General features: G+C 48.6%; 2 protein-coding genes across 7 annotated transcripts in view; one reads left to right on the top strand and one right to left on the bottom strand.

Annotated features, from left to right (window-relative positions):
* Positions 1-15464, bottom strand: part of LOC139761977 (protein phosphatase 1 regulatory subunit 14B) — a 362773-nt gene that overhangs the window by 242947 nt on the left and 104362 nt on the right. The gene's annotated exons all lie outside the window — the stretch shown is intronic.
* The window catches only part of LOC139761976 (uncharacterized), a 117272-nt gene continuing 110873 nt past the window's right edge, over positions 9066-15464 (top strand). For 2 of the 3 annotated variants that reach the window (XM_071686714.1, XM_071686717.1), the window contains exons 1-2: positions 9066-10369; positions 14880-15049. In XM_071686714.1, coding sequence (XP_071542815.1) covers positions 10064-10369; positions 14880-15049 — 476 coding nt within the window. In that variant the 5' untranslated portion in view covers positions 9066-10063. The remainder of the gene's footprint in view (positions 10370-14879; positions 15050-15464) is intronic. The other variant, XM_071686716.1, reaches the window with a different exon arrangement.

A 15464-nucleotide genomic window follows, 5' to 3' on the forward strand; every position in this document is an offset into this window, starting at 1 on the left:
CTCTCCAGCCATCTACTGTCTTCCTCCTCACCTCACTCCTCTCCAGCCATCTACTGTCTTCCTTCTTACCTCACTCTTCTCCAGCCATCTACTGTCTTCCTCCTCACCTCACTCTTCTCCAGCCATCTACTGTCTTCCTCCTCACCTCACTCCTCTCCAGCCATCTACTGTCTTCCTCCTCACCTCACTCCTCTCCACCATCTACTGTCTTCCTCCTTACCTCACTCTTCTCCAGCCATGTACTGTCTTCCCCCTCACCTCACTCCTCTCAGAACATATGACAGGGTAATGCCCACTCTGACAGCCACATATGACAGGGTAATGCCCACTCTGACAGCCACATATGACAGGGTAATGCCCACTCTGACAGCCACATATGACAGGGTAATGCTCACTCTGACAGCCACATATGACAGGGTAATGCTCACTCTGACAGCCACATATGACAGGGTAATGCCCACTCTGACAGCCACATATGACAGGGTAATGCTCACTCTGACAGCCACATATGACAGGGTAATGCCCACTCTGACAGCCACATATGACAGGGTAATGCTCACTCTGACAGCCACATATGACAGGGTAATGCTCACTCTGACAGCCACATATGACAGGGTAATGCTCACTCTGACAGCCACATATGACAGGGTAATGCTCACTCTGACAGCCACATATGACAGGGTAATGCTCACTCTGACAGCCACATATGACAGGGTAATGCTCACTCTGACAGCCACATATGACAGGGTAATGCTCACTCTGACAGCCACATATGACAGGGTAATGCTCACTCTGACAGCCACATATGACAGGGTAATGCTCACTCTGACAGCCACATATGACAGGGTAATGCCCACTCTGACAGCCACATATGACAGGGTAATGCCCACTCTGACAGCCACATATGACAGGGTAATGCTCACTCTGACAGCCACATATGACAGGGTAATGCTCACTCTGACAGCCACATATGACAGGGTAATGCCCACTCTGACAGCCACATATGACAGGGTAATGCCCACTCTGACAGCCACATATGACAGGGTAATGCTCACTCTGACAGCCACATATGACAGGGTAATGCTCACTCTGACAGCCACATATGACAGGGTAATGCCCACTCTGACAGCCACATATGACAGGGTAATGCTCACTCTGACAGCCACATATGACAGGGTAATGCTCACTCTGACAGCCACATATGACAGGGTAATGCTCACTCTGACAGCCACATATGACAGGGTAATGCCCACTCTGACAGCCACATATGACAGGGTAATGCTCACTCTGACAGCCACATATGACAGGGTAATGCCCACTCTGACAGCCACATATGACAGGGTAATGCCCACTCTGACAGCCACATATGACAGGGTAATGCCCACTCTGACAGCCACATATGACAGGGTAATGCTCACTCTGACAGCCACATATGACAGGGTAATGCCCACTCTGACAGCCACATATGACAGGGTAATGCTCACTCTGACAGCCACATATGACAGGGTAATGCCCACTCTGACAGCCACATATGACAGGGTAATGCTCACTCTGACAGCCACATATGACAGGGTAATGCCCACTCTGACAGCCACATATGACAGGGTAATGCCCACTCTGACAGCCACATATGACAGGGTAATGCCCACTCTGACAGCCACATATGACAGGGTAATGCTCACTCTGACAGCCACATATGACAGGGTAATGCTCACTCTGACAGCCACATATGACAGGGTAATGCTCACTCTGACAGCCACATATGACAGGGTAATGCTCACTCTGACAGCCACATATGACAGGGTAATGCTCACTCTGACAGCCACATATGACAGGGTAATGCCCACTCTGACAGCCACATATGACAGGGTAATGCTCACTCTGACAGCCACATATGACAGGGTAATGCTCACTCTGACAGCCACATATGACAGGGTAATGCTCACTCTGACAGCCACATATGACAGGGTAATGCTCACTCTGACAGCCACATATGACAGGGTAATGCTCACTCTGACAGCCACATATGACAGGGTAATGCTCACTCTGACAGCCACATATGACAGGGTAATGCCCACTCTGACAGCCACATATGACAGGGTAATGCTCACTCTGACAGCCACATATGACAGGGTAATGCCCACTCTGACAGCCACATATGACAGGGTAATGCCCACTCTGACAGCCACATATGACAGGGTAATGCTCACTCTGACAGCCACATATGACAGGGTAATGCCCACTCTGACAGCCACATATGACAGGGTAATGCTCACTCTGACAGCCACATATGACAGGGTAATGCTCACTCTGACAGCCACATATGACAGGGTAATGCTCACTCTGACAGCCACATATGACAGGGTAATGCTCACTCTGACAGCCACATATGACAGGGTAATGCTCACTCTGACAGCCACATATGACAGGGTAATGCCCACTCTGACAGCCACATATGACAGGGTAATGCTCACTCTGACAGCCACATATGACAGGGTAATGCTCACTCTGACAGCCACATATGACAGGGTAATGCCCACTCTGACAGCCACATATGACAGGGTAATGCTCACTCTGACAGCCACATATGACAGGGTAATGCTCACTCTGACAGCCACATATGACAGGGTAATGCTCACTCTGACAGCCACATATGACAGGGTAATGCTCACTCTGACAGCCACATATGACAGGGTAATGCTCACTCTGACAGCCACATATGACAGGGTAATGCTCACTCTGACAGCCACATATGACAGGGTAATGCCCACTCTGACAGCCACATATGACAGGGTAATGCTCACTCTGACAGCCACATATGACAGGGTAATGCTCACTCTGACAGCCACATATGACAGGGTAATGCTCACTCTGACAGCCACATATGACAGGGTAATGCTCACTCTGACAGCCACATATGACAGGGTAATGCTCACTCTGACAGCCACATATGACAGGGTAATGCTCACTCTGACAGCCACATATGACAGGGTAATGCCCACTCTGACAGCCACATATGACAGGGTAATGCCCACTCTGACAGCCACATATGACAGGGTAATGCCCACTCTGACAGCCACATATGACAGGGTAATGCTCACTCTGACAGCCACATATGACAGGGTAATGCTCACTCTGACAGCCACATATGACAGGGTAATGCTCACTCTGACAGCCACATATGACAGGGTAATGCTCACTCTGACAGCCACATATGACAGGGTAATGCTCACTCTGACAGCCACATATGACAGGGTAATGCTCACTCTGACAGCCACATATGACAGGGTAATGCTCACTCTGACAGCCACATATGACAGGGTAATGCTCACTCTGACAGCCACATATGACAGGGTAATGCTCACTCTGACAGCCACATATGACAGGGTAATGCTCACTCTGACAGCCACATATGACAGGGTAATGCTCACTCTGACAGCCACATATGACAGGGTAATGCTCACTCTGACAGCCACATATGACAGGGTAATGCCCACTCTGACAGCCACATATGACAGGGTAATGCCCACTCTGACAGCCACATATGACAGGGTAATGCCCACTCTGACAGCCACATATGACAGGGTAATGCTCACTCTGACAGCCACATATGACAGGGTAATGCTCACTCTGACAGCCACATATGACAGGGTAATGCCCACTCTGACAGCCACATATGACAGGGTAATGCTCACTCTGACAGCCACATATGACAGGGTAATGCTCACTCTGACAGCCACATATGACAGGGTAATGCCCACTCTGACAGCCACATATGACAGGGTAATGCTCACTCTGACAGCCACATATGACAGGGTAATGCTCACTCTGACAGCCACATATGACAGGGTAATGCTCACTCTGACAGCCACATATGACAGGGTAATGCTCACTCTGACAGCCACATATGACAGGGTAATGCTCACTCTGACAGCCACATATGACAGGGTAATGCTCACTCTGACAGCCACATATGACAGGGTAATGCTCACTCTGACAGCCACATATGACAGGGTAATGCTCACTCTGACAGCCACATATGACAGGGTAATGCCCACTCTGACAGCCACATATGACAGGGTAATGCCCACTCTGACAGCCACATATGACAGGGTAATGCTCACTCTGACAGCCACATATGACAGGGTAATGCCCACTCTGACAGCCACATATGACAGGGTAATGCTCACTCTGACAGCCACATATGACAGGGTAATGCCCACTCTGACAGCCACATATGACAGGGTAATGCTCACTCTGACAGCCACATATGACAGGGTAATGCCCACTCTGACAGCCACATATGACAGGGTAATGCTCACTCTGACAGCCACATATGACAGGGTAATGCCCACTCTGACAGCCACATATGACAGGGTAATGCCCACTCTGACAGCCACATATGACAGGGTAATGCCCACTCTGACAGCCACATATGACAGGGTAATGCTCACTCTGACAGCCACATATGACAGGGTAATGCTCACTCTGACAGCCACATATGACAGGGTAATGCTCACTCTGACAGCCACATATGACAGGGTAATGCTCACTCTGACAGCCACATATGACAGGGTAATGCTCACTCTGACAGCCACATATGACAGGGTAATGCTCACTCTGACAGCCACATATGACAGGGTAATGCCCACTCTGACAGCCACATATGACAGGGTAATGCCCACTCTGACAGCCACATATGACAGGGTAATGCTCACTCTGACAGCCACATATGACAGGGTAATGCCCACTCTGACAGCCACATATGACAGGGTAATGCCCACTCTGACAGCCACATATGACAGGGTAATGCCCACTCTGACAGCCACATATGACAGGGTAATGCTCACTCTGACAGCCACATATGACAGGGTAATGCTCACTCTGACAGCCACATATGACAGGGTAATGCTCACTCTGACAGCCACATATGACAGGGTAATGCTCACTCTGACAGCCACATATGACAGGGTAATGCTCACTCTGACAGCCACATATGACAGGGTAATGCTCACTCTGACAGCCACATATGACAGGGTAATGCCCACTCTGACAGCCACATATGACAGGGTAATGCCCACTCTGACAGCCACATATGACAGGGTAATGCTCACTCTGACAGCCACATATGACAGGGTAATGCTCACTCTGACAGCCACATATGACAGGGTAATGCTCACTCTGACAGCCACATATGACAGGGTAATGCTCACTCTGACAGCCACATATGACAGGGTAATGCTCACTCTGACAGCCACATATGACAGGGTAATGCTCACTCTGACAGCCACATATGACAGGGTAATGCTCACTCTGACAGCCACATATGACAGGGTAATGCTCACTCTGACAGCCACATATGACAGGGTAATGCCCACTCTGACAGCCACATATGACAGGGTAATGCTCACTCTGACAGCCACATATGACAGGGTAATGCTCACTCTGACAGCCACATATGACAGGGTAATGCTCACTCTGACAGCCACATATGACAGGGTAATGCTCACTCTGACAGCCACATATGACAGGGTAATGCTCACTCTGACAGCCACATATGACAGGGTAATGCTCACTCTGACAGCCACATATGACAGGGTAATGCCCACTCTGACAGCCACATATGACAGGGTAATGCCCACTCTGACAGCCACATATGACAGGGTAATGCTCACTCTGACAGCCACATATGACAGGGTAATGCTCACTCTGACAGCCACATATGACAGGGTAATGCTCACTCTGACAGCCACATATGACAGGGTAATGCTCACTCTGACAGCCACATATGACAGGGTAATGCCCACTCTGACAGCCACATATGACAGGGTAATGCTCACTCTGACAGCCACATATGACAGGGTAATGCTCACTCTGACAGCCACATATGACAGGGTAATGCTCACTCTGACAGCCACATATGACAGGGTAATGCCCACTCTGACAGCCACATATGACAGGGTAATGCTCACTCTGACAGCCACATATGACAGGGTAATGCTCACTCTGACAGCCACATATGACAGGGTAATGCTCACTCTGACAGCCACATATGACAGGGTAATGCTCACTCTGACAGCCACATATGACAGGGTAATGCTCACTCTGACAGCCACATATGACAGGGTAATGCCCACTCTGACAGCCACATATGACAGGGTAATGCCCACTCTGACAGCCACATATGACAGGGTAATGCCCACTCTGACAGCCACATATGACAGGGTAATGCCCACTCTGACAGCCACATATGACAGGGTAATGCCCACTCTGACAGCCACATATGACAGGGTAATGCTCACTCTGACAGCCACATATGACAGGGTAATGCTCACTCTGACAGCCACATATGACAGGGTAATGCTCACTCTGACAGCCACATATGACAGGGTAATGCCCACTCTGACAGCCACATATGACAGGGTAATGCTCACTCTGACAGCCACATATGACAGGGTAATGCCCACTCTGACAGCCACATATGACAGGGTAATGCTCACTCTGACAGCCACATATGACAGGGTAATGCTCACTCTGACAGCCACATATGACAGGGTAATGCCCACTCTGACAGCCACATATGACAGGGTAATGCTCACTCTGACAGCCACATATGACAGGGTAATGCCCACTCTGACAGCCACATATGACAGGGTAATGCTCACTCTGACAGCCACATATGACAGGGTAATGCTCACTCTGACAGCCACATATGACAGGGTAATGCTCACTCTGACAGCCACATATGACAGGGTAATGCTCACTCTGACAGCCACATATGACAGGGTAATGCTCACTCTGACAGCCACATATGACAGGGTAATGCCCACTCTGACAGCCACATATGACAGGGTAATGCTCACTCTGACAGCCACATATGACAGGGTAATGCTCACTCTGACAGCCACATATGACAGGGTAATGCTCACTCTGACAGCCACATATGACAGGGTAATGCTCACTCTGACAGCCACATATGACAGGGTAATGCTCACTCTGACAGCCACATATGACAGGGTAATGCCCACTCTGACAGCCACATATGACAGGGTAATGCCCACTCTGACAGCCACATATGACAGGGTAATGCTCACTCTGACAGCCACATATGACAGGGTAATGCTCACTCTGACAGCCACATATGACAGGGTAATGCCCACTCTGACAGCCACATATGACAGGGTAATGCCCACTCTGACAGCCACATATGACAGGGTAATGCTCACTCTGACAGCCACATATGACAGGGTAATGCTCACTCTGACAGCCACATATGACAGGGTAATGCTCACTCTGACAGCCACATATGACAGGGTAATGCTCACTCTGACAGCCACATATGACAGGGTAATGCTCACTCTGACAGCCACATATGACAGGGTAATGCTCACTCTGACAGCCACATATGACAGGGTAATGCTCACTCTGACAGCCACATATGACAGGGTAATGCTCACTCTGACAGCCACATATGACAGGGTAATGCTCACTCTGACAGCCACATATGACAGGGTAATGCTCACTCTGACAGCCACATATGACAGGGTAATGCTCACTCTGACAGCCACATATGACAGGGTAATGCTCACTCTGACAGCCACATATGACAGGGTAATGCCCACTCTGACAGCCACATATGACAGGGTAATGCCCACTCTGACAGCCACATATGACAGGGTAATGCTCACTCTGACAGCCACATATGACAGGGTAATGCCCACTCTGACAGCCACATATGACAGGGTAATGCTCACTCTGACAGCCACATATGACAGGGTAATGCTCACTCTGACAGCCACATATGACAGGGTAATGCTCACTCTGACAGCCACATATGACAGGGTAATGCCCACTCTGACAGCCACATATGACAGGGTAATGCTCACTCTGACAGCCACATATGACAGGGTAATGCTCACTCTGACAGCCACATATGACAGGGTAATGCTCACTCTGACAGCCACATATGACAGGGTAATGCCCACTCTGACAGCCACATATGACAGGGTAATGCTCACTCTGACAGCCACATATGACAGGGTAATGCCCACTCTGACAGCCACATATGACAGGGTAATGCCCACTCTGACAGCCACATATGACAGGGTAATGCTCACTCTGACAGCCACATATGACAGGGTAATGCTCACTCTGACAGCCACATATGACAGGGTAATGCTCACTCTGACAGCCACATATGACAGGGTAATGCTCACTCTGACAGCCACATATGACAGGGTAATGCCCACTCTGACAGCCACATATGACAGGGTAATGCTCACTCTGACAGCCACATATGACAGGGTAATGCTCACTCTGACAGCCACATATGACAGGGTAATGCCCACTCTCACAGCCACATATGACAGGGTAATGCCCACTCTGACAGCCACATATGACAGGGTGATGCCCACTCTCACAGCCACATATGACAGGGTAATGCTCACTCTGACAGCCACATATGGCAGGGTGATGCCCACTCTGACAGCCACATATGGCAGGGTAATGCCCACTCTGACAGCCACATATGACAGGGTAATGCCCACTCTGACAGCCACATATGACAGGGTAATGCCCACTCTGACAGCCACATATAACAGGGTATTGCCCACTCTGACAGCCACATATGACAGGGTAATGCCCACTCTGACAGCCACATATGACAGGGTAATGCCCACTCTGACAGCCACATATGACAGGGTAATGCCCACTCTGACAGCCACATATGACAGGGTAATGCTCACTCTGACAGCCACATATGACAGGGTAATGCTCACTCTGACAGCCACATATGACAGGGTAATGCTCACTCTGACAGCCACATATGACAGGGTAATGCCCACTCTCACAGCCACATATGACAGGGTAATGCCCACTCTGACAGCCACATATGACAAGGTAATGCCCACTCTGACAGCCACATTGGGTGCTTTTCCTCCGACAGGATCCTATGTCAAGACATTGCAACTGATAGGCAATATATACCAGGGTTACTGCCTCTCTGACAGCATGACATGGAGGGGATATTCTTTCTCTGAAAACAACATAAGGAAAGACATTTTACTCCTCTGATTGCGGTGTATATCGGGTCACATGCTACCTGGTCAGGACAGTGTATCATTCTGACAGCATCTGTAGGACCAGCGAACCACATGACTGAAGCAGAATCAGTCCCAATTTAAGTCTTGATCAGTCGCCATTTAAGTTGGACGTTGCACTGACGTGTTGGAAAGGTGTCTTCGCTGACACATGTAGTTGCCAGAGTGTGACACTGACACCATAATAAGGTGGATCAATCCCTGACAACAGCATTCTTTTATGAGGGTCATCAAAGTCGTCCTGACAGCTTTAGCGGGAAGCGTGCCCTCAAATGGTGACACCCCTGACAACCTCCCTTCTTCCCTCCCTCCCTCCTGACGATGGCCCACGTCGGGATTTGAGCCGATTGAACAGCGAACGTAAGTAGTGGCTGTCGTACCTCACGCAGCGGTACGTATTGTGGACTTACGTGGCCCACTTTGTCGGAGGTGCTGAGAATTAGTAAACCACACGTGGTCTGCCGTAGGATCGATGACGGAGGGCCGGCTGCGCCTGCGTCGGGAGGTCGGCACATCGGCTGCCGTGCTGCCGGACGAACGATCACAAGGCTGCCAAATCCGAGGCAGGAATATGGACTTAATATGTGAGTCTCATGTGCCCATAAGCTACGTCCGTCATGTGAGTCATGAATTCGACCTAAAATGATGTTTTAGAAAATATTCTCGACGTAATATTCAAACTATGTCATCCACATTCAGTCAGATGTGTCGATGCCCGTATGATACAATAGATCCGACAACCCGATGAACAACGGTACCGGATCTCACCCAGTAAGGGATCCAGAACCAAGTCAACGGGTCGACTGGAGAGTCCAATCGCCTTCTGGGTCCATTTTCTTTTCGACACCGTCTGACAACTTTCCAGAGTGGAGGTCCTTCGGGTTGAGTATTGATAAGACTGTTGACAGTAGAAAAACGACCAGCCCCGTTGGACCTTATAACCTGTAGGTGACAGAGCCTCAGACATGACTGCACTCCCTCTCCAGGCTGTGAAACTACAGTTGCTATGCCTCGTCTTGTGTCAGGCTCTGCTGGTGTTCTGTGCCGAGTTCACCCACGACCGCAAGAGGCTGGGTCCTCTGGAATCTGTGCGAGCCGAACATGGTTGTCTGGAAAAGTTCGAAGTGAGCGAAAACACGATCTTAAGGACTAAGATATCCCAAGGATTGGGAGCCAAGTTTCTGATCGAGTCGGACGTGGGAAACAGGGAGGATTGCCTCACCTACTGTTGTGAGACGCACATGTGTAACGTAGCGGTCTTCGAGGAGAAGGTAAGCTTTAGCTGCGCCCCAGCTGCTTAAGTTTCACCCAGCTTTGACCATACATACACATACACACACACACACACACATACACACCTCCCACTACCATCACCCACACAGGACCTGTGACCCCCTAGCAGTGACATGCCAGACACACAGTCGTTCTTATTCGTTGCTCTTCCTACTTTTCCCCTGAATTTTGCCATCCCCTGAGCGTGGATACATCACCCAACCACAGCAGCAGACTTAGAAGTGCAGTGGCGGCAACGAATTCAATCGCCAATACCCAGACTGCCTTTTTTTCCTCCTTGGCCTTAGTGAACACCTCCATTTTGCCACTAGACCTGAGCAGCTGAGTGGATGAGTTATCTGTTCTCTAGTTCGGGTGGTAAACATGCGGAACACGAGTGCTTTTTCTTGTCCCCTCACTGAAGACAACTTAAAGGTGTCGGTCTAGCTGGGCGGTAGAAACAAGGAGCCAATGACACGTGGGGGTCACACGTGTGGCATGACCCACAAGCAACCAATAGCATTTAGGGTCACAACTGGAGGGGGGGGGGGGCTACAAGCACACACTAGCATGTCGGGGGCCCCACAAGCACACAAGAGATGGGGGTCCCACCCAAGAGTGAAAAACTCCTTCACCGTACAGTACAAATAGGTCATCACAAAGACAACCACTAGTATGTTGGTGGGTCACACGTATATCAACTGGCATGTCAGGTCACACCCGTAACAAGGCCCCATAAGCAGTAAATTACCATATGAGGTCACACGTACATAACAGGGACCCCGTCATAACCAACAGGCAACGCTTATAGACAAGGGAGAACCCACAAACAGACACGAAAACATCAGATAAGACCCACAATCACAATTTCAACCAGGTCCCACAAGCGATCCCCTCTTTGTCCTCAACGTCTGAAACAAGACGATATATCATCTACTCCCGGTCTACCACCCACACTTTCTCTCTCTCTCTCTCCCTCCGTCCCTACAGGAACGCCTCGCCACACAGGTTAACTGTGGCCAGTCAGTGTACATTCTGTGGTCGACCACACCACCACCAAGAGGGGGGTCAACTGAGTGTCTGCTGGTCGTGTGTCCTCACCTAACCCCATCTCTCTCTCCTCTAGCATTTTCAATCAAGGGTGATTCGCTGCTGGCGTCTTCCTTGATCTGAGCGAAAGAGTCTCTCTCTCTCTCTCTCTCTCTCTCTCTCTCTCTCTCTCTCTCTCTCTCTCTCTCTCTCTCTATCTATCTATCTATCTATCTATCTATCTCTCCTGAACTCACTCTAGAGACAATTGTTGCCAACTCTTGGTGTTGAATCGGATGATTCACCTAGGTGAGTCAGTGAACGCTGATCCAGCCTTGTTAGTGAGTCAGTGGTGTTGATTAGCGGCTCCGAGTCACAGACACACACACACACACACACACACACACACACACACACACACACACACACACACACACACACACAGTTCTATGAGTGCCATATTCCAACAGAAGCTCTTCATGCACAACTCATGACCAATTTACTTTACCCTCCCTCTCCCCACCCTAACACCAGAGGCAGTGGTCTGTCCTTGCACACAATAAACTTCGAAGACAAGAAGAAAACCAAAAACCCTCCATAGATCAGAGACAGTGATAAACAATAGATCAAAATACCAGAAGAAAAAAAAGTCCAAAATCCCCATCAGTCACAGAGTAACCTGGGAAATCTTAGACACGTAGATTGGAATAAGGAACGAGAAATGGACGAGCGCGCGATAGTGTGACTCAAAGTTAGAGGGAGCCTACGTTAGGAATGCATACCTGAACACATAGTGGCCACGCGATGAGGGCTTGGATGGCGCACTGTGGCAAGACAAGCCACGTCTGCCAGGTCCACTACCCACACACACACACATCCCTCCCAACCCGACCCACGTCCATACCGGAGCATTTTAAGCTTGGAATTGAGTTTTTTAAGCTTGAATTGAGGTTTTTAAAGCTTGAATTGAGATTTTTAAGCTTGAACTGAGGTTTTTAAGCTTGAATTAAGCTTTTTTAACTTTGAATTAAGTTTCTGGCAGTAAAGAAATTTATTTTGTATCATGTATGCAAATTGACAACAAAGTCATCTTATCTATCTTGTCTTACCTTATTTAGTTTTATCTTATCTGTCTTCTCTTATCATCTTATCTTTTCCCAGCTTAAAGGATTTTTGACTTGAGGCAACCCCCCCCCACCCCCCCCTCCTGACCATTATCAACATTCGTGGTCTACGAATCATGTTATCAAATCGTGTCTTTACGCGAGCCAATGACTGCTGGGATTCGTGCTGTTACGAAATGCGTTAACGAACGTGATTTTAGAGACGTTCGTGTTCTATGGACTGTACGAATTTTCGTGAGATTCGTGTTCGCTTTGGTTTAAAATCCAGTCGGGACGAAAATGGGATTTTTAATAAATTTACATTCGTAAGGATCAATACATGTACAATGAATATGTATTACACACACACACACACACACACACACACACACACACACACACACACACGCAGATACCAAATGGCGTCCTAGCTTCGTCTCTTCGATGTATATCAACTGACTTATATTTCTCTCGTGTCTCCCCTGATGATGTGATTATTACACGAAAGTGCACTTGGGAACTTAACGTGTTTCATTTTCCCCGTGGACTCACAGGAATATATATATATATATATATATATATATATATATATATATATATATATATATATATATATATATATATATATATATATATATATATATATATTCGTCTCGAACACCGTTGTTGCGCGATGACTACATCCATATTCTCTAACACTACAACCACAAAGAGTAAATGAGGAAAATGACTTTGGTTTAATAACCTCTGGTGACGTAAGACCAAGTAACCATCTCACAGAAACACTAACAAATGCGGGGGAAAAAATGTGAGTCGATGGCCGGATATGAGAATTCAATTCACGAAGCTAATATTTATTCTTTCCGATTCACACTGGTGGGTCTCGAACCTTTATTAATGTCTTCAGTCGTCAGCAGAGCCAGGTAGGCCATTCGAAACCCATATTCAGCTCAGGAAAGACAAGGTTGAAAGAGGATCTGATGGAGGGAGTCAATACCATATAGTGTCTGATGATCTTAGAAGCTGCGGTACTGAAGCCTAAACTCGTCTGATTCCACTCACAGGCGAATGTCTTACTTCGAACAAGGCTAACTACCTCATCTTCAACACGATTGTTAAGACATGGAGTGGTTAACCAATCAAAGTAAGTCGGAGGCAACACCAGAGAGGTGCATTCAGAAATAGACTTGACCAATACGTGAGCGGATCAGCGGTCGGCCATGGCTTCGCCGCTGAGCCTGGTGTGTGTGTGTGTGTGTGTGTGTGTGTGTGTCTGAGTCTGTGGGGGGTTGGGGGTGTTCTTCGTGGGTTACCTGCCCAGTTTTGGGCATGGCGCGGGCCCAGGGCGAGACGCCGCTTCCCTCCTCCCGTACTGGGATGCAACACCACACCCCGCCCGTCCACTAACCCGACCCAACCCTCTCCTCCGTAGAGCAAAGAAGAAAAACATCGAGCCAAATCTCGTGCACTTAGGGACTGTGTAAACCACTTCCAGCGTTACGCCACTGTCGCAGCAGCAGCAGCAGCCTACGTTCGTGACGCATCCTTCTACCGTCTTACGTGCACGGGAGAGATTAACTCGCTAGCTACAACACTCTCGTACATAACCCACCCACCTCACATCTGATAGAAAGTAAGGGTTAAAGTCACAGTCTTTTTCCGCTCTGAGTGGCAGTGCGAACGTCTCCTCTTCCTCATCCACCACACACACACACACACACACACACACACACACACACATACACACCTCTCCTGCCTGACGGAGGTCCCTACACGCTCACACCCAGCCTCCTCAACGCCTGATCCAGATCCATTCGAGTCTCTCTCTCTCTCTCTCTCTCTCTCTCTCTCTCTCTCTCTCTCTCTCTCTCTCTCTCTCTCTCTCTCTCTCTCCTGCTAGCCTCCGTCTCTCTACCTGTACCCGTCTGTGTCTCCCTTTCTCTCTCTCTCGTGCTCACGACGGCAGAGACCACAACCTAAGTCATATCTCAGGAGCCCTGGGCCTCCTCCTCCTCCTCCTTGTCACAGGCCATCAAAGACCCCCTAGACTACCTAGAGGGCAGCCCTGTGCTCACCCCTACCTCCTCAGGAACCACACTGAGGCACATTTGACGACGCGGGACCAGATTCTGTAAGGCCCACGACCGTACCTCTCCTAACACCTCACTAATGATTCCATTCTGTCTCTAAGGAGTTGAAGACTTGCTACAAACTACCATCCACTGACTCCAGCCTTATGGCTCGTTCAGTACACTTCCCTCTTCTGCCATACCTCGCCTTCCATGAGGCGTCGTCACTAACCATCTCTTTCAGGTAACTCCCTCCCGAGTTGAGTCTCCTACACTGACGACCTCTCTCTCTCTCTCCCCTCCTGCAGGAGTCAGGGGCATGTTACCTCTTCGACTGTGGCCAACCGGGGGACTTCAAGTGCACGTTCACCACCCATACATTCTACACCTCCTCCGTCCTCAGAGTGAATCGCCACCAGCTGGAACTTGGGCTCTGGTCCGAGCAAAGTCAACATGAGGCTGAGCTGGCCAATCTCAGGTCAGTCTTGAAGGTCAACCACTTCAGTTTCGTGGTCAGTTTCAGACCATTCCCACTTAAATGTACTTATAAACACGTACGAACATCTCAAAAATCCTTTACATACATTTTTCTGAGTTACTTACATTACTTTTTATGAGTTATTTGAAGAAATAGTCTACTCATAAGGTTATATTCATCAGAAGATAGAACTTTATAAAACTTATTTGGATTTCCTTTATGTAGAATGCAATCATTGACTTACAAGTCGAAAAATCCAATGCTTCAAATGACTCGAACTGTGTAATGTATGGAATTATCCACTAAATCATATTTCTTTTCGGAATCATAGTTCTGGTGGATTGGTATGTAACTTACACCAAAAAAAATCCACATTATATAAAGAATTTAAGCATACATCACACCAAGCTCACAC

Source organism: Panulirus ornatus, chromosome 42, assembly GCF_036320965.1.
Source record: "Panulirus ornatus isolate Po-2019 chromosome 42, ASM3632096v1, whole genome shotgun sequence".
In the NCBI taxonomy this organism is placed as follows: Eukaryota; Metazoa; Arthropoda; class Malacostraca; order Decapoda; family Palinuridae; genus Panulirus; species Panulirus ornatus.